The sequence below is a fragment of the Punica granatum genome, chromosome 8 (genome assembly GCF_007655135.1).
Source record: "Punica granatum isolate Tunisia-2019 chromosome 8, ASM765513v2, whole genome shotgun sequence".
In the NCBI taxonomy this organism is placed as follows: domain Eukaryota; kingdom Viridiplantae; phylum Streptophyta; class Magnoliopsida; order Myrtales; family Lythraceae; genus Punica; species Punica granatum.
Window position 1 is genome coordinate 26,024,117 of NC_045134.1, and position 20,594 is coordinate 26,044,710.

The 20,594-nt window shown below is 40.0% G+C and overlaps 4 protein-coding genes across 11 annotated transcripts; 3 read left to right on the forward strand and 1 right to left on the reverse strand.

Annotated features, from left to right (window-relative positions):
- The first annotated feature begins 2,237 nt into the window (after nt 1-2,237).
- Nucleotides 2,238-6,545, forward strand: LOC116187663 (phosphomannomutase-like). 2 transcript variants are annotated; one of them, XM_031516537.1, is made up of 12 exons: nt 2,238-2,411; nt 3,915-4,001; nt 4,169-4,213; nt 4,348-4,414; nt 4,501-4,577; nt 4,891-4,926; nt 5,071-5,126; nt 5,210-5,309; nt 5,438-5,533; nt 5,642-5,731; nt 5,906-5,957; nt 6,237-6,545. In XM_031516537.1, the coding sequence occupies exons 2-12, from the start codon at nt 3,933-3,935 to the stop codon at nt 6,293-6,295; spliced, it is 747 nt and encodes a 248-aa protein (XP_031372397.1). In that variant the 5' UTR covers nt 2,238-2,411; nt 3,915-3,932; the 3' UTR covers nt 6,296-6,545. The 2 variants fall into 2 exon arrangements, with proteins under 2 accessions (XP_031372397.1, XP_031372398.1); XM_031516538.1 differs by having other exon boundaries at nt 3,921-4,001.
- Nucleotides 6,546-7,923: 1,378 nt separating this feature from the next.
- On the reverse strand, nt 7,924-10,727 carry LOC116187664 (phosphomannomutase-like). Of its 2 annotated transcripts, XM_031516540.1 has the most exons (5): nt 9,625-10,727; nt 9,419-9,505; nt 9,206-9,250; nt 8,893-8,928; nt 7,924-8,742 (listed from the first exon to the last, which is right to left on the reverse strand). In XM_031516540.1, exons 2-5 carry the CDS (start codon nt 9,485-9,487, stop codon nt 8,623-8,625), a joined length of 270 nt encoding a protein of 89 aa, XP_031372400.1. In that variant the 5' UTR covers nt 9,488-9,505; nt 9,625-10,727; the 3' UTR covers nt 7,924-8,622. The 2 variants fall into 2 exon arrangements, with proteins under 2 accessions (XP_031372400.1, XP_031372399.1); XM_031516539.1 differs by lacking the exon at nt 9,625-10,727 and having other exon boundaries at nt 9,419-9,610.
- Nucleotides 10,728-11,992: 1,265 nt separating this feature from the next.
- On the forward strand, nt 11,993-16,675 carry LOC116187662 (nuclear transport factor 2). Of its 5 annotated transcripts, none has more exons than XM_031516531.1 (9): nt 11,993-12,148; nt 13,331-13,516; nt 14,252-14,558; nt 14,635-14,840; nt 14,922-15,090; nt 15,310-15,431; nt 15,522-15,584; nt 15,753-15,816; nt 15,915-16,675. In XM_031516531.1, the coding sequence occupies exons 2-9, from the start codon at nt 13,331-13,333 to the stop codon at nt 16,166-16,168; spliced, it is 1,371 nt and encodes a 456-aa protein (XP_031372391.1). In that variant the 5' UTR covers nt 11,993-12,148; the 3' UTR covers nt 16,169-16,675. The 5 variants fall into 5 exon arrangements, with proteins under 5 accessions (XP_031372391.1, XP_031372395.1, XP_031372394.1 ...); XM_031516535.1 differs by having other exon boundaries at nt 15,525-15,584; XM_031516534.1 differs by having other exon boundaries at nt 14,255-14,558.
- Nucleotides 16,676-17,370: 695 nt separating this feature from the next.
- On the forward strand, nt 17,371-20,550 carry LOC116188017 (glycine-rich RNA-binding protein 3, mitochondrial-like). Of its 2 annotated transcripts, none has more exons than XM_031517117.1 (5): nt 17,371-17,523; nt 18,576-18,720; nt 18,810-18,878; nt 19,139-19,245; nt 19,678-20,550. In XM_031517117.1, the coding sequence occupies exons 2-5, from the start codon at nt 18,585-18,587 to the stop codon at nt 20,179-20,181; spliced, it is 816 nt and encodes a 271-aa protein (XP_031372977.1). In that variant the 5' UTR covers nt 17,371-17,523; nt 18,576-18,584; the 3' UTR covers nt 20,182-20,550. The 2 variants fall into 2 exon arrangements, with proteins under 2 accessions (XP_031372977.1, XP_031372978.1); XM_031517118.1 differs by having other exon boundaries at nt 17,431-17,523; nt 18,558-18,720.
- Nucleotides 20,551-20,594: the final 44 nt, after the last annotated feature.

The window sequence follows — 20,594 nt, forward strand, 5'->3', positions numbered from 1 at the left end:
TGAGCCCGACTCTAGGTCAGTTGTTGAGGGCGGATGTTTAAAGGCACGTGACAACATATAGATAAAAATAGACCACGCGTTGCATGTCCACTTATCAGCTTGAGCTTTTATGTAAAAATAGATTCAAATCTGTATAAACCCAATGAAAATTTAATAGAAAGAACCTGGGATTTCATTCCTCTCTCATTCTCTCCACCTCTCTCTAACTGTTTGACCTTAATCCCGTCGACCTTCAAGAATGAAAAGCTCCATCAACCTAATCTTGCCCGTACAGTTCCGTCAGCTTCCTTTCACTCCCAGTCGTCGACTCACCTTTTCTTTTTTTTATTTTTTTACCCAAGTTAATGATCTACTCACCCTCTCCTACTTCCTCTTTCGGTGTTTTCCAGCATGAATACATTTCCGGACAGAGAAAAAGAAGCAGAACACGGTGATTCCGATGCTAATCTACGTAGTCATTGTGCGGGGCTTCGTCACGTCCTGGATCGCCGTGACTTGGTCCGTCAATAATTTCAAAGGATCGGTTCTTCGTGACCACGTGAGTTGCTTGCTTGAACATTATTACTTTTTTAGTTCTTATTTGATGATTGGGAGTCGATGAAATAGCTGCAGGTAGGCTGATTGCAGTGTTACGTCAATACGTTGAGATCTAAATTAACTTAGTAGGTTTGATTACTGGCCCAAAAATCAATCAGCATCGAGGAATCGATCATGGAGTGGAATGGACTATTTTTATGGGAGTATGTAAGAAATTCCTTCCAAGTTATGTTGAGGAGAGTGAGAAGGTCCAGCGAAATGTCGTTGTAGGAATTCCATTTGAGACATTGCTTGTGTGCATTAATAAAAGATCATTGCGCTACTATTTTTCTTTTTTGTTGGATTCAGTGTGTTACTATGTTCTACTGTAACCCCATGATTTACTTTCTTAAATAGTTCATAAGGAAATTAATGTCGTGTACATATATTTCTTTGGTTACTTTTATATTCTTATCATCGATATTGAGAGATCCTCAAATCTTTTGATCGTCCTTATACAATAATTTATTAGTTGTTCCATGTAATTTGATTATTTGGGGATGGCTTAGCCTTTTGGGACGGCTATGAGTTATTGGTTCTCTCATGGGGGTGATGGTAATACTGATGATGATTTTGTTTATAAGTGATTTGGGTTGCTCGGACGGTTTTTTCCTGATCAAAAGGAGCAAATATTCAGTGAGTATGCTCAACCATTTGACTGTATAAAACTCATTTATAATGTTACAAAGTAAAAAATTATCATTACGATTGATTCACATATTTTCACTTATAACTATTGAGATAGATTGTTATTCATTCAAATGAATTCCATCGATATTTTGCCGATGGAAAGGGATCTTAAAAGATATCTCTTTTCTAAACTTGGTTTTTCTTTTTTTCTTTTTTTGTTCTTTGCTGAATTTTTATAATTGGTTCAGCACGCATGTCTGGTGTCTGGTGTGGTCAATAAGCGAGTTTCTTTTATCCCTCTTTTGCATATTCTCCGATTTTCCTTCAATGTAAGTGCTTAATCTTTTCCATCTCACAACTAGCAAGCCGATTATGACCTTGATTTTGTATAAAAAATTTCCTTGAATTTTGCAGGATGACAGCCATTATTTAGCAGGGGGAACCTATACGAATCTAAAGCGTGCGGAACGTGCCCGAGCGACTGTTAATATAATTCCTACTAAATGGATTTCCAAAATGGAAAACATATTGCAAGAGAAAGGACACGACGGCAACCCCTGATCATGAAGACCTTAGGATCGATGATTTATCTGCAAGGTAACGCCTTCCTCTCTTATTTAACTTCACTTGCGTCATTTACTTAAATTATACTCTACTTTACTCAATTTATCTTCAATTCAACAACACAATTATTACTTTTTTTTCTTTTTCTTTAATTTTTTAACCATTTAATTCAATCTTTACTATTAAATTCTTTCGACTATTCATTACTTTTTTCACAATTTAACAATACAATCATTATTTTCTCTCAACTATTCATTACATTTTTACACTTTTTCTCATAATTCAATAATACAATCATTATAAACTAATTAAAATTAAAACTGAACTACTGAACTCTAAAATCAAATCCAATGTAAGTGCATGGGCAGATGAGGACCGAGAGCGGCTGTACAAGCTTTTATCACTATTGAAGGATAAAAATTTATTTAGCATAATGGTAGTAATAACAATAATAACTCTATTTGAAAAAAGAAAAAAAAAATAGAGGCTTCCTTCGGTGCAGATGGCTCAGTCCTTCGTTCCTTTCAGCCACCACACCGCACTCTCTCTGTCTCTCTCTCTCTCTCTCTGTGCCTCCAAAAGCTGAGGAGGAAGTACAGACCTATCCCTCTCTACGACCTCAGATCACCGGCCGGCGACAGGTACCATTTCGTCTCCTCCGATCTCCTCTTCCCCCTTCTGATCTCCGCCATTTCCCGGCGAGCAGCGGTGGCAGAGATCTCTGATTAGCACAGAGATTCGGTGATCGAGTTCAGCATCCCCATCCCTGAGCTTCTGCTAGCTCGCGGTGTGATCTGGGGGGTCTTGATATTGGGTTTTGTGTTCGTTTAGCTTGGTCTCAAGTTCAGAACTTCTCTTCTGAGCTGCATGTGGCTCTGCTGTTTCGGCAAATATTGCTTTTGTCCGAAGCTCCGTTGCCTCCATGCTCTAGCTCAGCTCACCGAAGCACGTTTCTTTGCCATGGGTCAGTTGCATTGCTGTTGATTTAGGATTTAGGAGCTGCTCTGTAGTCGGACGGCATTCGTTTTTTTTATCTTCGCTCGAGCTGCAATGATGCTTCTTGGGTCTGTAATGTTGTTGTTTAAGACTGTCAGTTACCTCTAGTAGCTTACCTCTCAATCGTTTGATGTATTTTCAAACTTAAAGTTCATAAATTTCCACTTAAATCTTGATGGTAGTGATGGAATGTGTTCTGCGACAGTGTTATTCCGATTAACTGATAATGCATGACTGCTCCATGAAAAATTGCAGCTTTTCTTTTTCTTGCATTAACTGGCCAGCGACTGTCACTTATTATCAGGTTTAACTTGGCTTTTAGCGGCTTCTTGCTTACCCCCTTCCTTCCCATACTCTAAATTATATATATACATTTTTTTTTTTGGGTGTGAGGATAAATAAGCTAGCTCTGCTATTTATGTCAGCTTTCTATTATATACATGGGAGTTGCCATTATCAAAGCTCCAATGAGTAGTCTCTGCATCTTCAGTGAGTTCTAGGAACTAGGAATCTCATTCCATCCTATTCATTGTCCAGTCCCATTGATCCGTATCCAAAATTTGCCTTTCCTTTTGAAGTAAGTCACTCATTTCTTCTGTGAAAGCTCGATAGTCCTATACTGCTGCGTGGAATTGGATGATATGACCTGATACTGTCCTGTTTGAGTTCCTCCGTTGATTTTGCTGCTGAAACTGAAAATGGGTCTACCAGCTTACGCAATTTTAACGGCCGAAATTGGGAATTTTGCCTTTGATTTGAATTGTTTGTGTTAACTCCGGACTTTGAATTTATGCTCAATGTAACTTGAGTTCTTATTGGGCTTAGCTCTCGATTATCTTATAATCATATTAATCTATAGTATATAAGTAAGATTTGATTTTGAAATCCATGTGGGGAGCCTGGAGGATGACTAGCTTACTACTTGATTTTGTCATTAAAACTTTCTTGGGAAGATTAACTCTCTCTTTGATAGGCTAGCCAGCTTTATTTTGTTTGTATATGGTGTATATTTTCTTTCGAAAACTTCGGATTGTAACCCATTCTAAAGTTTACTGCAGTTTGGATAAATTTAAACTATATTCTTAAGAACGTTATGTTGGACCTTAGATGTTGGAACATCTGAATCTTTGCTATTTCTTCATGCCCAGCAACAGAAGTACACAACAATGGCTCCGAGAAAGCCTGGTTTGGTCGCTCTGTTTGATGTTGATGGAACTCTCACTGCTCCTCGAAAGGTATTGAATATCTCCTCTCATTTACCTAACTGCAGGGTTTGCATTTCCAATCTTTCTTTTGCAGCCTCAAAAGATGAGCTTGCTGACTTTTGTCATAACATTATAGTGTTGTGTTGCACAGTGGGTCTTCCAATTGGTTTTTGATTTAGTGCTATTTTGGTCTCTAGGTGGCTACTCCTCTGATGTTAGAGTTGATGAAGGAACTCCGAAAGGTGGGTTCTTACTGATCTAACGAGTAACTTACTTTGTTTGACCATTTTCTCTTCCAGTCGTGTTCTCCCACCTTCAACCCCCAGGAAAGAAGATTTTGGGTTTCTGCTGTAAAAACTGCATAGTCTGGTTATAGGTTGTTACAGTCGGAGTTGTGGGAGGATCAGACCTTTCTAAGATATCCGAGCAACTTGGGAGGACAGGTTAGCTTCTGTTGCTTTCATCTCTATTTGTATGGAAGTGCACTTAAGGCTACTAGTTATCTTAAATGCTCTGTGGACTTGTGCAGTTACTGATGACTATGACTATGTATTTTCTGAGAATGGCCTTGTGGCACATAAAGATGGCAAGCTGATTGGCATGCAGGTAAATAGCTTTCGGCCCAATAATGGTAAAGATGACGCATCCATTTTATTTTCTTTCAGCAACGTCTGGCCAAACAGCTCGCTAAATTGCCGTGAATATTTTTTTGTAGGCATCCTCTTGGTAGTCACTTTTGATTGATGATTCTGTTTCTTATAAGTTAATTAATGAAATTTTATCTCACCACTAAGAAAAGAAGGCTTGCTGAATGCTGTTTTGAATGTTTTAACAGGGGTAGAGTTTTCAATGGCCTTGTATGTGTTGGGAGTGTTTCTCCAGCCCGCCTGATTAAATTTTATGTTTTTGTAAATTCCAGAGCTTGAAGTTGTTTCTCGGAGAGGAAAAACTGAAGGTAAGGGCTGTCATATTCTTGCTAGTCTTGTTTTACCGGGAATAACTCATGTGGTGAAGCCAATTGCTTCCAATAGGATCATCCTAGTTTATGCTTAGCTCTTAGCACAATTTTTTTTCTAATGGAATGTTCTTAAATTTTCAGGAATTTATTAATTTTACGCTTCACTACATTGCTGATCTGGACATTCCGATAAAAAGGTTGGCAGCACCCACGCCTTTGAATTAGTTGTTCGGTCGATTTTTATGTTTCCATGGCCTTTAACTCTGAAAATATTCCTTAGGGGAACATTCATAGAGTTCAGAAACGGGATGTTGAATGTATCTCCAATTGGGCGAAACTGCAGCCAGGTTGAAAGAGATGAATTCGAAAAATATGACAAGGTACAATCTTTGATACTATTTGTATACTTCTGCCAAACCGGTCCCATTTGAAAACCAAATTGGCATATCGAGTACAGCTCAAGATCTATCATCATGAACTTATGAGGTTGTTTTTTGCAATTTCTCAGGTTCACAATATACGCCCCAAAATGGTATCAGTCCTACGTGAGAAATTTGCGCATCTTAACTTGACATTCTCGATAGGAGGCCAGATAAGTTTTGATGTAAGTGATGTCTCTTCACCTAGACAAACTGTTTCTTCACTAAGCGAGCAACAAGGCAAATGATTGTTACCTGGCTGGTCTGTGAATGATGTCTACAATCTACATCAGGTATTTCCTCAAGGTTGGGATAAGACATATTGCTTGAGGTACCTTGATGAGTTCCCAGAAATCCACTTCTTTGGTGATAAAACTTACAAGGTCTGCTTCCCATTAATGCTCTGGGTCGATATTTTTTTTGATGTCTGTCACCTTCTTTTCGAGTATAGTCCGATGTCCTTCCCTATAGAAAGTTATGAAAGCTTTTCGAGTATAGTCCGATGTCCTTTCATACTCGTGCATCTAACAGAGACCTCCATTCTCTGGTTTGGACAGGGTGGAAACGACTATGAGATTTTCGAATCTGAGAGGACTACAGGTCATACAGGTAATATCTCTAACCTTACTCAAACCTTTTTTATATTGGCACTTTCTTGTACTCCATGCCAGTCATTCTCCACAAATTCTGGCCAAAGAGACGAGGAACTTCCTTTAATAAGGCAACAGGCCAAAAAGATCGTGGATGGATTCATGATACTGAGTAGCATAGACTTTTATGATTTTGACAAAAATGGATACTTACTGTATGAATCAATGGCTTAAAGTCTTGGTAGATGAATCGTCCTTATTTGTCACCATCATAAGTGGTTACTTTCTATTGTCGCAGTGACTAGTCCAGAAGATACAGTCGAGATGTGCAAGGCTCTCTTCATGTCTGGAGCTTAAAATGGACTACCGGATTAGCTTTTGTTTTCTGCCTGCATTCATTTGTAATTTATCCATTCGAGAATGATCGCTCTAAGTAATTTGTACCATTGTGTCAGTGGAATCTCAGTTCCTTGCCTCAGAAAAAACCTTGTGGTTCACTTGACAGTTACTGAGATGGTTTGCTTTACATTCCAAAATCTTACATATATAACCTTTTTGTAAGGTTTCCAAGCATAAACGCATATTCACAAGGTTTATATCGTGATAATACGTCAAGGTCTGTATCGTAATAACATGTCTCCTGAGGTTTGCAGCCAAAATGCATCGGTTTTCGGACTTCCAAGGGGAAATACCAACAGATATAGATATGTTTGTTCAGACAAGGGAAATTCAGTGCAAGCGTGTGTGAAGCCCGCGCTGTGAGTGAGACTGAGAAGAACTGATCTATTTACATCTGTTTGCCATAATTGCCATCTCATTGCATTGCATAAGGAGTTTAAAAGGGGTCATCTGTCTCCTTTTTAGCTCAAGTTCCATCCTTTTTGACGTAAGACGAGAGGGGCAAAATCTACCATAATTAACGAACAGCAATGCATCTTCCAGGAGCGTTAGTAATGCTAAATGGAAAATGACACAAATCTTTTCCTCATTAGCAGCAGGAAAGAATCCATACATGTGTATTATTCTTCTTCTTACAGCATCTCTTTATGAAGAACTAACCCGTTGGTGTGGGTATATCTGGGGGAAGAGAATGTTTGTCAGTTGTATCGGCTTCAGAAATCTTCCATCTTACAAAAGAATGGCCTTTACGGCAGAAAAGGTAAGGGCAGGGAAAGCTCTTCTGTTAGATGGCAGCATCGATGAGTCGAGCCAAACCTCAATTCTATACTAGTTCCCAATTTTCAACATCGGTGGAGGGTAGATGCAGGCGCCGCCTCCTTTCTAGATTGATCGGCAGCTCTCTTCTTCTTTATTTCAGGGTAAAATCTGCTGCACATATGGATGCAACCCGATGATCCGATGGGAAAGTTCAGCAAAGGCGGGGCATCCAACGACCAGCATATCCACACCGTGTTCGTGACCGGAATGAGGTAATTCGCTACAATGCAAACTTTAGGACAACTGGTTTCTTGAAGTCAGGGCCCACAGTTACGAAGTGTCCAAGCTCATAATAACAGGCAAAAAAAGGAAAGAGGGATAATCCCATCAAGTTATAAATTATTTTTTTTGATCTTTCCGCGATGAGGTCCGGTAAAAAAAGGATAGTATATTTTAGGCAAGTAGGATCATCCAATAATAATGGTTTCAATTTTTTCAAATGAACGATTCGAAGACCTATTGATTCTAACAACTGATTGCAGAGTTGATCATTCGAACCTTTCGGAATCCCGTTGTTCGAGGAACTCTGCTTGTAAGTACCGAATTTCAACTGCTATTTTATGGAGGCCATTGTGCTTGGGAATTTATTACTCGATTAACGTTCCGGACCAAACTGATTCTTGAGGCAACTGATTGTGCAGATGCATAGAGAAAAGTGGAAATCAAGGGCTAGAGGCTACGGAGTACTTAAGATCATTTGTCTGCAGAAGCATAAGAGCTGCATGTACGAGAATGCATGACGAGTGACTGCCATTATTAAGGGCTACCATCAGACTGCAGATATGAAATTGTAAAAGGTTTTGTCTAATTTCTGAAAAACTGGGGGAGAGAAATTCATGAAAAGCAAAAAAGTATGTGCAAATATTCAGTGATCTGTCCTCGAATGAACAACTATTCAGATTTTTTTGTCAAGGGAACATCTGTACGCATCATATTGCATAAGGAATATGCCTAACATCAGCATGAAAATGCTCAAAAAAGCAATCCTTGTTATCCGATCTGCAAAAACTACCTCAGCCATATAAAGAAGCAAGTAATGCCTATGAGTTTCTTTTCAACGGAAAAGACTCGATATAAAGATGTCGTTTCAATATTTTCTAATCAAATCCGGCGATTGGATTGACAAAAGTTGTATAAGATTTATGATCGTGGCTATCCTAATAATGCCCAATACATAGTGCGGTTCGAATAGATAGAGCTGACGTTCAACTACCAGGTATTGTAAGCTTCACGCTTAGACAGCATTCTCATATATGATCTGCATCGTTCTTGGAAAATGAACTTGTAAAGCTAAATTTACCATATCTGCGAATAAAAAGAAATCTCCAGCACCTTTTAAAAAGGTTCCTCGTCATATTTTTCAAATTCATCTCTTTCTTCCTGGCTGCAGTCTCGCCTAATTGGGGATACATTCAACATCCCGTTTCTGAACTCTATGAATGTTCTCCTGAGGAATATTTTCAGAGTTAAAAGGCCATGGAAACATAAAAATCGACCGAACAACTAATTCGAAGGCGTGGGTGCTGCCAACCCTTTATCGGAATGTCCAAATTGGCAATGTAGCGAAGCGTAAGATTAATAAACCACTGAAAATTAAGAACTTCCCGTTAGAAAACAAATTGTGCTAAGAGCTAAGCATGAACAAGGATGATCCTATAGGAAGCTATTGGCTTCACCACCCTTGGCATGAGTTATTCCTGGTAAAACAAGACTGGCAAGAAGATGACTGCTCTTACCTTCAGTTTTTCCTCTCCCAGAAACAACTTCAAGCTCTGGAATTTACGAAAACAGAAAAAGTAATCAGTTGCGCCAGAGAAACACCCCCAACACATACAAGGCCATCGAAAACTTCTTTGACCTTCCGGCACTGGGCAGGCATCAGCCCCTATACATGGTCTTACGGCTTTGCGGAGGCCTGTGTTTTTGATAAACAGTCGGCCGGGCCTTCCCTTACTTTATAATTTATAATTAATTTCATTTTTCTTTATTAAGCGAATTTGAAGTGGAGGAATTTCAAGGATATTTAGAGTTAGATCAGCAAGAACCCACCTTTCGGAGTTCCTTCATGAACTCTAACATCAGAGGAGTAGCCACCTAGAGACCAAGATAACACTAAATCAAAAACCAATTGGAAGGCCTGCTTCAAGTGCAGCACAACACTGTGATGACATGACAAAGGTAAGCAAGCTGGTCCTTTGATGCCGCAAAAGAAAGATTGGACATGCGAGCACTTAAAAGTAAATGAGAGAAGATACTTCATACCTTTCGAGGAGCAGTGAAAGTTCCATCAACATCAAACATAGCGATCGAATCGGGCTTTCTCGGAGCCATTGCTGTGTACTCCTGTTGCTGTCAATGAAGAAATAGCAAAGATTATGATGTTTCAACATCTAAGGTTCAAAATAATATTCTTAAGAATGTTGTTTAAATTAATCCAAACTGCAGTAAACTTTAGAATAGGTTACAACCTGAAATTTAAAAAAGAAGAAGAAGCATATATTAACAAAGATATGAACGTAAAGCTGGCTAGCCTATCAAAGAGAGAGTTAGGGTGTGTTTGGCTGTGGAGCTCTTTTGGTTTTGGCCCCTTCCACTGCAAAAAAAAAAAAGAAGCTTTTTGGGAAAAATTGAAAATGACATTGAAATTTCTTTCATTTTGCTAGACATTTCCAGAAAAATATGATTTTTTTTAAAGCTGAGAAATGGAAAAAGTCAGCTAATAAATCATCTTGCCACCAAACAAGACCTTAATCTTCCCATGAAAGTCTTAATTACAAAATCAAGTAGCAAGCTAGTCATCCTTCAGGCTCCACACATGGAATTCAAAATCAAATCTTACTTATATGTTATATATTAATATGATTATAAAATAATTAAGGGCTAAGCCCAATAAGAACTCAAGTTACATTGAGCATAAATTCAAAGTCCGGAATCAACGCAAACAATTCAAATCAAAGGCAAAATTTCCAATTTCGGCTCCATTTTCAGTTTCAGCAGCAAAATCAGCAGAGTGACTCAAACGGGACGGAGTCGGGCATATCATCCAATTCCACGCAGCAGCATAAGACTATCGAGCTTGGACAGAAGAAATGAGCGAGTTATTTCAAAAGGAAAGGCAAATTTTGGATTCGGATCAATGGGACACGACAATGGATAGAGGACCTTCGACAATGGCAGCTCCCCTGTATATAATAGACAACTAGTATAAATAGTTGAGCTCACTTATTCATCTCCCACACCAAAAAAAAAAAAAGAAAAAAGAAGAGTTCCAAGGATAATAGCTGATCATTAGTAGCGAGTTTGGCTGTCGGATTGAGTGCCTGAACCGACGCGGTTGTCATAATCTATTCGGAATTCTATCTTCGTTGTCGCAATGTTCTTATCTCGTTACAGCATATCTGCGTATGTATGGTTTGACAGGAAGCATAAGGCCAGAATACGAATGGCGAGCTGAGCCGTGTACAAGCTGCTAGGCGCTTCAACCTGATACCAATTCGTTTCAGTCCAATTCATGCCGAATCTTCCTTCGAAGAAACGCAAACGGAATGAGATGGATGAGCAGCGAGATAGCATTCCCTCGTACAAAATCCAGGAATGACTTTGTCACCTTATGGACAAAGATCTTTTTTTTAAAAAAATTCTTGATTTTTTTATTAATTTGCTATCTTTTCCCTAAATAGGAAAAAAGATAACAATGGTCTTAAAAGCATGACATTTTTTGAACTAGAGCTCTATAAGTTTAAGTTTGCAAAAAACAGTCCTAAAACGTTTTGAAAAGTGGCGAATTTGGTCTATTTCGTAACCGACCGTTGATGGACATTGACGTGGACATAACATTGCCAAAATGGTTATAACTGGCTTCCAATCTGACACGCGCGGACCAACTATCACACGACACGTCAGATAATTCTTAAAGATTTATAACATAACATAATAAATGTAGAAAAATATTTAAATAGAATAAAATTAACTAAAATCAAATTAAAATTTTAAAAATGTATAAAATTTTAAAAATAAAAATATTTCAAAATAAATAAAATTTTAAAATATTTTTTAAAAAAATCAGAAAAAGAAAAAATAATTTGGAATTTTATAAAATAAGAAAAAAAATTAAAAAACAAATACAAAAAAACTAAAAATGGAAAAATAATTTGGCATTTTTTTTTTAAAAGGGAGACCTAGCCCTGACCTATCGGGGATGGGTTGTTACAAGGGGAAAGTCCGGATGGGAGAGCCCTTCCGGTCTCCTCTCTCTCCTAACGAGGTCGACAGGGGCTCTAGTGCCTTCGGCAACCTTGCTAGGAGGAAGAGGTGGCTGAAAGGGCTCTCTCGACTCGGACCTCCCCCACCCCCCGTTTCTCTGTTTTCCCGACCCCTTGTTTCTCTATTTGAACAGAGAAACATGGGTGTAGGGAGGTTCGATTTGGGGGCTGGGTTCCCCATTTCGGCCTCCCATCTCTCCCGATGAGGTTGCCACTGTTGTCGGGAGGGGGATGGTAGAAAGGGGGAGCCCAGACCCCGATCTAGATCCCCATTTCTGTTTTCATCTTTTAATTTTAATTTTATTTGTTTGTTTTTAATATTCTATTTGTTAAATATCGCCAAGTAATAATTTTAATGGCATAATGTCTATGCCAGCGTTCGTTAATGATCAGTTACAGAATGAATCAAATCTATCGCTTTTTTAAACGTTTTATGACTGCTTTTTTATAAATTTAAACTTATAGGATTAGTTCAAAAAATAGCAAATTTTTAGGATCATTGCTATCTTTTTTTTTTAATAAAAATTTAGTTAATAATTCTATTAAAAGAGAGAAAAAAAAGGTTTCCTTAAGTGTAAAAAAAGTTAAATTGCTCAGTCCTCCGTTCCCTTTAGACACCACACCACACCATCTGCTGTTCGACTCTCTCTCTCTCTCTGTTCCTCCAAAAGCGAAGGAGAAAGTACAGATCTATCCCTCTCTCCGACCTCAGATCACCGACCGGCGACAGGTACCATTTCGTCTCCTCCGATCTCCTCTCCCCCCCTTATCCGCCTGCCTCTTCAGCATCCCCCCGATCTCCGCCATTTAACGGGGAGCGGCGGCAGAGATCTCTGATTAATGCAGAGATTCCGTGATCGAGCTCAGCATCCCCGTCCCCAAACTTCTGCCAGCTCGCTCGAGCTTGCGGTGTGATCTGGGGTTAGGTCTTGTTGATCTAGGGTTTTGTCTTCGTTTAGCTTGGTGTCAAGTCCAGCACTTCTCTTCTGAGCTGCCTGTGGTTGTGCTGTTTCGGCAAATACTGCTTTTGTCCGAAGCTCCGTTGACTCCATGCTCGAGCGTAGCTCACCGAAGCGCGTTTCTTTGTCATGGATTTGTCTTTTTCGGTCTGTCAGTTGCGTTGCTGTTGATTTAGGATTTAGGAGCTGCTCTATAGTCGGAAGGCATTCGTTTTTTTATCTTCATTTGAGCTGCAATGATGCTTCTTGGGTCTGTAATGTTGCTGTTTAAGATTTTCGGTTACCTCTAGTAGCTTACCTCTCAACCGTTTGATGTATTTTCAAACTTAAAGTTCAAAAATTTCCACTTAAATCCTGGTGGTCGTGATGGAATGTGTTCTGCGACACTGTTACTGTTATTCCAATTAACTGATAATGCATGACTGCTGCATGAAAAATCGCAGCTTTGCTTTTTCTTGCATTAATTGGCTTTATTACCATCTGGACATGTCTCGTGTTGCCAGCAACTGTCACTTATTATGAGGTTTAACTTGGCTTTTAGCTGCTTGTTGCTTACCCGCTTCCTTCCCATACTCTTTTTTTTCCCGGTAGCAATGAAATGTGTTTCTGCTGTAGTATATTCGCGTGTATAATATTGATTCAACTGTTATGCATGACACTGACAATGTGACTGACACGGTAAGTATGTTGTTTGACTAGCTTTTGTTTGTGCCGTTATTACTAATTCTTAAGTATGCTGTCTCAATGACTTCCTGAGGTTGATTTCTCATCGGAGCAATTAGGTTGAGTAAAATGAGAAACTACGACCCTTTTATTTGAATTTTAAATTTTCGTGAGCTTGAAGTTGCTGGCCCCTTATTTGCTATCAAGAAATGGTGGCACTCTTATTTCACAATGATTGTTACATTTAGAATGCTGCTTATTGACATGTTACTTTGTCGTGTCTACTCTAGATGGCAATGCAGGAGGCAGGTACGACTTCTGCTCCTACTGCTCGAGTTGTTGGCAATGCCTTTGTGGAGCAGTATTACCACATACTTCACCAGTCCCCAGGACTGGTGCACAGATTTTACCAAGATTCAAGTTTGCTAAGTCGACCAGATGCTGGTGGTGAAATGACTACCGTGACTACAACGCAAGTAAGTTTATCAGTGCTGCCAGGACCTCTTTATATTACCAAGACTTGCTACATTGGGTTCAAGTTTTATTCTCCTTTAAAATGTTTTATGAGCTTGATAATTTGATTAAATCGAGCTGGTTCTGCATGTATCAAGTATCTCTATTGACAGCCTTCATGGATATTAGCTTGTGAATTGGTTGTTGTTGTGTTGGTGTGAAGTCATAGTAACTAACGCCCATTACTATTCTGGAATCCTCAAGACTGAAAGTATTCGGCGCATTAACTCTTGCTGACCTTTTGATATTCCGAATTACCAATACTACTCTGTGGCTACTTAGGGTAGAGAATGACGCTGCACGAACTATTTGAATTTCATCCAAGTTACTTTTTCTCATTCTCCGTATTCTAATATGGTTGTGGACCGTTAGCACAATTACGATTAAACTTGCTTTGGTGAATGTAGAAAAAGCGGGGGAAAAGATATTCAGAGGAAACTCAAGTATGTCAATTGTCAAGCATCATACTTTTACTCCAAGTGGCCACATAGTAGTGGTACACTAGACTTGGAGAAATATGGAATATCTGTAAACAAATAGCCGATTTTCCATGACTAGATCTTTTTAGTACATGCTCCAATCACTTTGGGTCTGATTATTTTTCCAGTGAGCATTTACACTAAACACTGATTTCAGATTTCTGCTGGATTACACTTCAGAAAAATTGACTGATAGAATGCATTCTCAATGCGGTGAAGCAGGCAATTAATGAAAAGATACTATCCTTGAACTACGAAGATTTCACAGCAGAGATAAAAACTGCTGATGCTCAGGAGTCTCATGGGAGAGGAGTGATTGTTCTGGTAACTGGTTGCTTAACTGGGAAGGATGGTGTGAGAAGGAATTTCACTCAGACGTTCTTTCTAGCTCCTCAAGAAAAAGGATACTTCGTTCTGAATGATGTTTTTAGGTATCTTGGGGAGAATGAATCAGAACCCATCAACCCCATCCCATCTAATGGTATCAGTGACAGTATACCGGCACCTGCCTCGACTCCTGAACCAGGTAGGCAGCTGTCATGTTCTGTGTATTGTCTTCTACATGCCTCCCGTTCAATGTTGTATCTCTCTTTCATGTTCAGAGCCCCCGACTGCACCTGATCAACCAGCAGTGGAACCAGCAACATCCTTTGAGGAGGAAGATCTTAGTAATGGTCCTGAAATTTGTGATCTTACTGGAAATGAAGAATCTGTTGTTGAAGACGAGGCTGTAGAACCCCAAACCCTTTCTCTTGACACAGCACCTGCAAATGAGGAGGATGCTCCTAAAAAGTCTTACGCATCGATAGTGAGTTACTGCTTATAGTTCTTATGTTGTGCCTTGCGAGTGGTGATGCTTTTTTGCTTATTTAACTTGTGAAGTATACAGTTGAAGGTAATGCAAGGAAATGTTGTGCCTCATAAAGTTCATGCACCATCTAGCACAGCGAAGGCTTCTCCCACAAAGGATACCCCACAATTACTTGCAAAGCCTCCTGCTCCTGCGCCATCAGGCCCTAGCATTGATGTTGTTCCAGAGAGCAGCACTGCTCCAGAAGGTACTTAGATGACTTGATTTTAAGCTCTGAAAATTTAGGCATTTTAAAGGTTTTTTTTGCTCACATAAACGCTTGTCTTACAACCCAAAGCAACTAAGTAGATAACAGGTCAAGCTTATCCTTCGAGATGGGAGAGATAAGATCTGATTTGCTTAATGGCTATGCTATATTTTTCTCTTTAGATCTTCTTCTCTGAGTTGCAGCTCGTAATATCTGCAGGTGAAGGTCATTCCATATATGTAAAGAACTTGCCTTATGATGCAACTTTTGAACTACTTGAAGAAGTGTTCAAGAAATTTGGACCCATCAAGGCCGAAGGCATTCAAGTTAGGAGCACCAAGGTCTTGTTCGTGGTCAATTGGGCTAATCCTTCTCAATAGTGCATTTTCAGTCGATTATTTACAGTCATTCTTTCTTTTGGTGTTGAACAGCAGGGGTCGTGTTTTGGTTTTGTTGAGTTTGAAAATCAGGGTTCCATGCAGAGTGCACTAGAGGTATATCCCAACCCGAAAGCAAATTCTTTTCTTCTTGTTATTACAGTTGTGCTCTTTGCAGTTTATGTTTTGCCATATGAGTTCCCTGATAGTACTTTCACTTCTGGCTCACATTTGTTTATGTATTACGGTCTCTTTGCTAATTGTTGGCCTAATGCAAAATCTTAGGCATCGCCGATACTGATTGGGGATCGTCTAGCATTGGTCGAAGAGAAGAGAGCCAACAACCGAGGTGATGAAATTTTGTGATTGTCCATATTACTCTTTAAGTAAATAATTACCCATTTCGAAGGATAGAAGCTCAAGTTTGACAAGTTCTTCGTTGCACAGTTATGAGCAGTGGAAGAGGGAGGTTTTCTTCTGGAAGAGGTGGGTTCAGGAATGAGAACTTCAGGGGCCGTGGAGGTTTTGGTGGAGGTCGGGGCTATGGGAGAAGTGAATTCAGAAGTCACGGCGAATTTTCGGCTCGTCCTAGGGCCCCTATGGGACGAGGCGGAGAAGGTTATCAACGAGGAGCCTATCAGAATGGGAGCGGAAGAGGCGGACGTGGTGGAGGCGGGAACCGTGGGCCCATTCCCGCCTAAACGGATAAACTATAGCAGAAGATTAGTAGCAGGCAAGCAATTTTGATAGTGTAGAGGTTTTCTCCGCATAAACGCATCTCTTCGCGGGGTATAAGCATGCCTTATTTCGGTCACCAGTTCTTTTTGTCATAAAGCATGCTTAACGTGAAAAAGATAAAAAAAAAATGCGATACCTGTTCCATTTATTTAGTCTCTTCACCCCTTTCTGTTATAGGGAATGCGGGTAGCACGAACAGGCACCATCTTTGGTTTCCTCTGCCCCATTCTGTTAACTTATCAGTCTTTTATTTTAGATTGGAGAGGGTGGTTCATTTTCTCATAATGTTTCCGGTAACACGGTGAATGTACTGCTTCATTTTTTATTTTTTTTTTCCCGATGACATTGTCGTGAAGAGGTGTAGTACTTTAGTTTCCGTGGTTGATGATTTGATTGTGTATGTGCCCTGACTAATTGAGAATTGTGACTTATTGGTTTTATTATGGGAAATCGGCATTTCTGGCTCCTGACAGGTTCCGTCATTCTCTTGCATTGAGTCATATGTTAGCACAAGCCTTGGCAGGATCTTACGGAGAAAATAGCATTGTTCTACCATGGAACCGGACGATGCAGTATCAGATCGTGTATAAAGATTGGACGATCATGTCGAACTGTCCGTTCCCCTTCTCGACCAAATGCTCGAGCATAAATGGAACTCAAGAAATAATCCAGGAGATTTTTACTATCCACATAGATCTAACCTGGGAAATTTGTACTATCCAGTTAGATCTATTGTTCGATGAACCCTGTGGTCATCGCCATAAAAATTCGATCATGCAGTCAAAGAGCATCGATCTATAAGGAGTATATAAAAGGGCTTAACATGAGAGCGAGGAGAATCTCGTCACATGTTCAAAAAATCTTGTGGTTAAGTCTGAACCTACACACATGAAAAAGATTAGTCGCGCCAATAAGCCGAGATATCTCATTGTTTAATTTCGCTAATGAATAAACTGAGATATGTCGTGGCTTAATCGGTAAAAATAAATAAATAAATAATTCAGTAGGGACTGAGTCCGAGATTAGGTCGGACTTCGAAGGGTAAGACTGTCAATTGATCCCGAGGAGGAGGCGGAGGGCGAGATATTTCCGGTGTCTCTCCCATGGGGCCCACATATCGATCCAGCGGCTCTAAGAGTACAGTCAATCAATCCAACGGCCGAAACTCGGTCCTATATAAGCGCTCTGCCCTAGCTGGTTAATTTTCCTCAATAAATATAAAAACCTCGACTCTCATTTTGATCTCGCCTTAAACCCCTTCCTCCTCTGTGCGCATCGGGAACGAAAGTCTCTCCGCTAGGGTTTAAGCTCAGAGAAGGTAGCCTCCTTCACTCTCTCTCTCTCTCTCGCTGCCATGGCGATTTCGGTTCGAGATCGTCAGCTCTTTCGCTGTTCCCGTTGATTTCTTGTCCTCAGTTCTTGCTTCTCTGATTCCTGCTGCGTGTGCTTGAGCTCTGACGAATTTAGAGTGCTTGCTAGCTGATGAGTTGTTTTCTCGCGTTTATCGATGCGATGTCATTCGTGACGAAGCGATTCATCTGATTCGCTTTCGTTCAGCTATGAAATGGATACTGAATCCCTGGCTTGTTGAGTTTTTCTGAATTTTTGAGAGTGGATGATGAACCTCCGAGATAGGCAGAGGTTATTAGGTAGTCTCCTTGATTAAGATTGCCTGCTCTTTCGTTCTTCCCGTGTATTTCTTCCTTCTCATTTCATGCTTCACTGTGACTCTGCTGTGTTTTGACCTCTAATGCGTTTTGTGCTTTATAACTGAATCTTTTTCTCATGCTGATTGATGCAAATTGTGCTGAAGCGATCATGGTGCTATGCTTAGTAACTGAAACTCAGAGATAGATCGAGGTTATGATGTCAAGCTTTAGCTCTAGGAGCTGCTCGCATGCAATATTCGTTTGATCGGAGCTTGAGGTGTGGTTGAAGGAATTAAAACGTTTATAGATCTTTTGAGCATGTAATGTATAATACCTTTCATCTTGAGGTTTAGTCACACGTTTAAAGAATCTAGAAAGTGAAGCTACCTACTCCTGTGGAAAGAAACTTGGAGAAATGGGAATTGAGGTTAATGAAGGAACCCATGAATAATGACTAATACTGCTAGGAGAGTGCAAATGGAGATGGCAGATTAATTGTTGCCACCAAATTAGTCCACAGTATGTGATTTTGTTTTCTCTTTGGTCTTCTTTTAAATTGTTAGTCCTAATTTGATTGAACATAGTCTCTCATAAATGGGGGTGTTTGTTCTTCCTGTTACTTTTATCTTTTGAACTGATACGTATATGGAGATTGCCATCTCATGATATATTTGCAGTATAGAAAATTGACTGAAGCATATAGTTGCTCTGCTGTTTGTAGGTGGTGAAGATGGCTTTCTTCAGTAAAGTTGGTAATATACTTAAGCAGACTGCGAGCAGGCAGAGTACTGTGGAAATTTCTGCATCCAAACCATTCATCTTTCAAGTGATAAGATGCATGTCATCTTCCAAACTTTTTGTTGGAGGTACATCCCACATCTCATATCAACTTGCAGTTCTGACACCTCTTTTGACATTTAAACCCAATGCTGATTTTCTCATTTTTGTACTGTAGGGCTCTCTTATGGCACAGATCAGCAGGGCTTGACAGAAGCTTTTTCCAAATATGGTGAAGTTGTTGAAGGTAAGAAGGGAAGGAAGCAAGTTGAGCACATTTTTTGAGCTTTCTGTCCTTCTGTTGTGATTTTGTATCTAAATAATTAGATAATATAATTAGTGTTTTATGCTTGTTCTTGGGTTGTTAAATTGGGGGTAACTCTTCTACTTTTTTTTTTTGTATTTATTATTATTATTATTATTGATAAGTGATTATTTTTTGTATTATTATTTTCTAATGTGTTGTTGAATTTTCAATATAACGCTGGTTTATGTTGCTTGGTACAGCAAGAGTTATCAGTGACCGTGAAACTGGTAGATCCAGGGGATTTGGGTTTATCACCTACACCTCCAGTGAGGAAGCCTCGAGTGCGATTCAAGCTTTGGATGGCCAGGTAATGCCGAGTTGGTCTGGGAGAACAACCCATATGACTCTTCATTTAGTAGGATAATATCTTTAAAAGTATTTTTCCCCTCTACAATACTAGACCAAGATTGCATGCTTTGATAGGAAAACATGTCTACAGAAGTGTAATTTGTCACCTTATTTTGGTTTATTCAAGAGAGCGGAAATTGCTGCGTGATGGTTCCTGCCTTTTAAGTTTCTTGTTGTGCTAATTCACAGGGCTGAGATGTTCTGTCTAGGACTTGCATATTCTTGTTGCATTACAATCCTGGGAACATAGTTTTGATCTGCTGCTCCTCTGTTACTAGCATTTGCCTAGTTGATGTAAACAATGTGCTAATATTTCCCAACTTGAGATCTATTCAGAAGTTTCACATTACAGAATAGTTTTAAGCTGATGAAGCTTCCTTTTTCCCATCAGGACCTTCATGGTCGACGGATAAGGGTGAACTATGCCACTGATAGGCAACCAAGGTTTGGTGGACAAGGTTTTGGCTATGGTGGCAATTATGGCCCTCCTGGGGGAGGTTATGATGGTGGTAACATGGGTTATGGTGGAGGTGGCTTTGGTGCTGGTGGAGGAGGTTACAACAGCCCTGCTGGAGGAGACAGTTATGGCAGTGGTGGGAGTTCTGGCGGGAACTACGGTGGAAGCAGCAATTATGGAGCCGGAGCTTTTGAAAGCGGGAGTGGTGGAGCCTATGGTAGTGGTGTTGGGAACTTTGGCGTCTCCGGTGGAGGTGGTGGCAGTGACAGCTTTCCGGGTGTTGGAGATGGTGCAAATGATGGGTTTGGGGTTGGTAGTGGTGCTGGAGCAGGCAACGACTTGGGAGAGGCTGCTCCTGGAGGATTTTCACAGGACAATTCTGTGGAAGGGAATTTCCGGGATGATGATGAGGATGGTGACTTTGCCAAAAGGGCCTAAATAATAAAACCCCAAATCCAGGTTGCCTGTATATGGTAACCTCTTGATGATCGATGGCTTTCCAGATACCATAGCGTGGTCGGGGCAATGTCCTCCTCTTCTGTCTCTCTCGAACTCTCCTTGAACTCTCGTGAACTCTCTTATTCGTGCAGGATTTTTTGTTCTGATCATGATGCTCTTTCTTAGATTTATTTTGGGTCTCATAGAGAATGAAGCAGCTCATCATAATGTGTGACTACCGGTGCGAAGTGCTTATGATTTTATCTCTGCGAAGCGTTTATGACTTCATCTTCCCCTTTTTCTCTCTGCTTTTCGTTCTTCCGCGGTCGTCTGTAAAGACATTCTAGAATATTTATTAGTTGCTTCAAATTGAGCGGGAGCAAGCAAGCATTGTTCTCGGGCCTTTTTTCTGG

Excerpts from the sequence above, each read along its gene's own strand:
- LOC116187664 (XM_031516540.1), bottom strand. The coding sequence starts at position 9,487 with ATGGCTCCGAGAAAGCCCGATTCGATCGCTATGTTTGATGTTGATGGA. Across the intron at positions 9,251-9,418 it reads CTTTCACTGCTCCTCGAAAG|GTGGCTACTCCTCTGATGTT; the intron begins GTATGAAGTATC and ends CTTGGTCTCTAG. Across the intron at positions 8,929-9,205 it reads TCATGAAGGAACTCCGAAAG|AGCTTGAAGTTGTTTCTGGG; the intron begins GTGGGTTCTTGC and ends CGTAAATTCCAG.
- LOC116188017 (XM_031517117.1), top strand. The coding sequence starts at position 18,585 with ATGGCTTTCTTCAGTAAAGTTGGTAATATACTTAAGCAGACTGCGAGC. Across the intron at positions 18,721-18,809 it reads TTCCAAACTTTTTGTTGGAG|GGCTCTCTTATGGCACAGAT; the intron begins GTACATCCCACA and ends TTTGTACTGTAG. Across the intron at positions 19,246-19,677 it reads TTCAAGCTTTGGATGGCCAG|GACCTTCATGGTCGACGGAT; the intron begins GTAATGCCGAGT and ends TTTTCCCATCAG.
- LOC116187663 (XM_031516537.1), top strand. The coding sequence starts at position 3,933 with ATGGCTCCGAGAAAGCCTGGTTTGGTCGCTCTGTTTGATGTTGATGGA. Across the intron at positions 4,214-4,347 it reads TGATGAAGGAACTCCGAAAG|GTTGTTACAGTCGGAGTTGT; the intron begins GTGGGTTCTTAC and ends GTCTGGTTATAG. Across the intron at positions 5,310-5,437 it reads AATTCGAAAAATATGACAAG|GTTCACAATATACGCCCCAA; the intron begins GTACAATCTTTG and ends GCAATTTCTCAG.
- LOC116187662 (XM_031516531.1), top strand. The coding sequence starts at position 13,331 with ATGGCAATGCAGGAGGCAGGTACGACTTCTGCTCCTACTGCTCGAGTT. Across the intron at positions 15,585-15,752 it reads CCATGCAGAGTGCACTAGAG|GCATCGCCGATACTGATTGG; the intron begins GTATATCCCAAC and ends GCAAAATCTTAG. Across the intron at positions 15,817-15,914 it reads GAAGAGAGCCAACAACCGAG|TTATGAGCAGTGGAAGAGGG; the intron begins GTGATGAAATTT and ends TTCGTTGCACAG.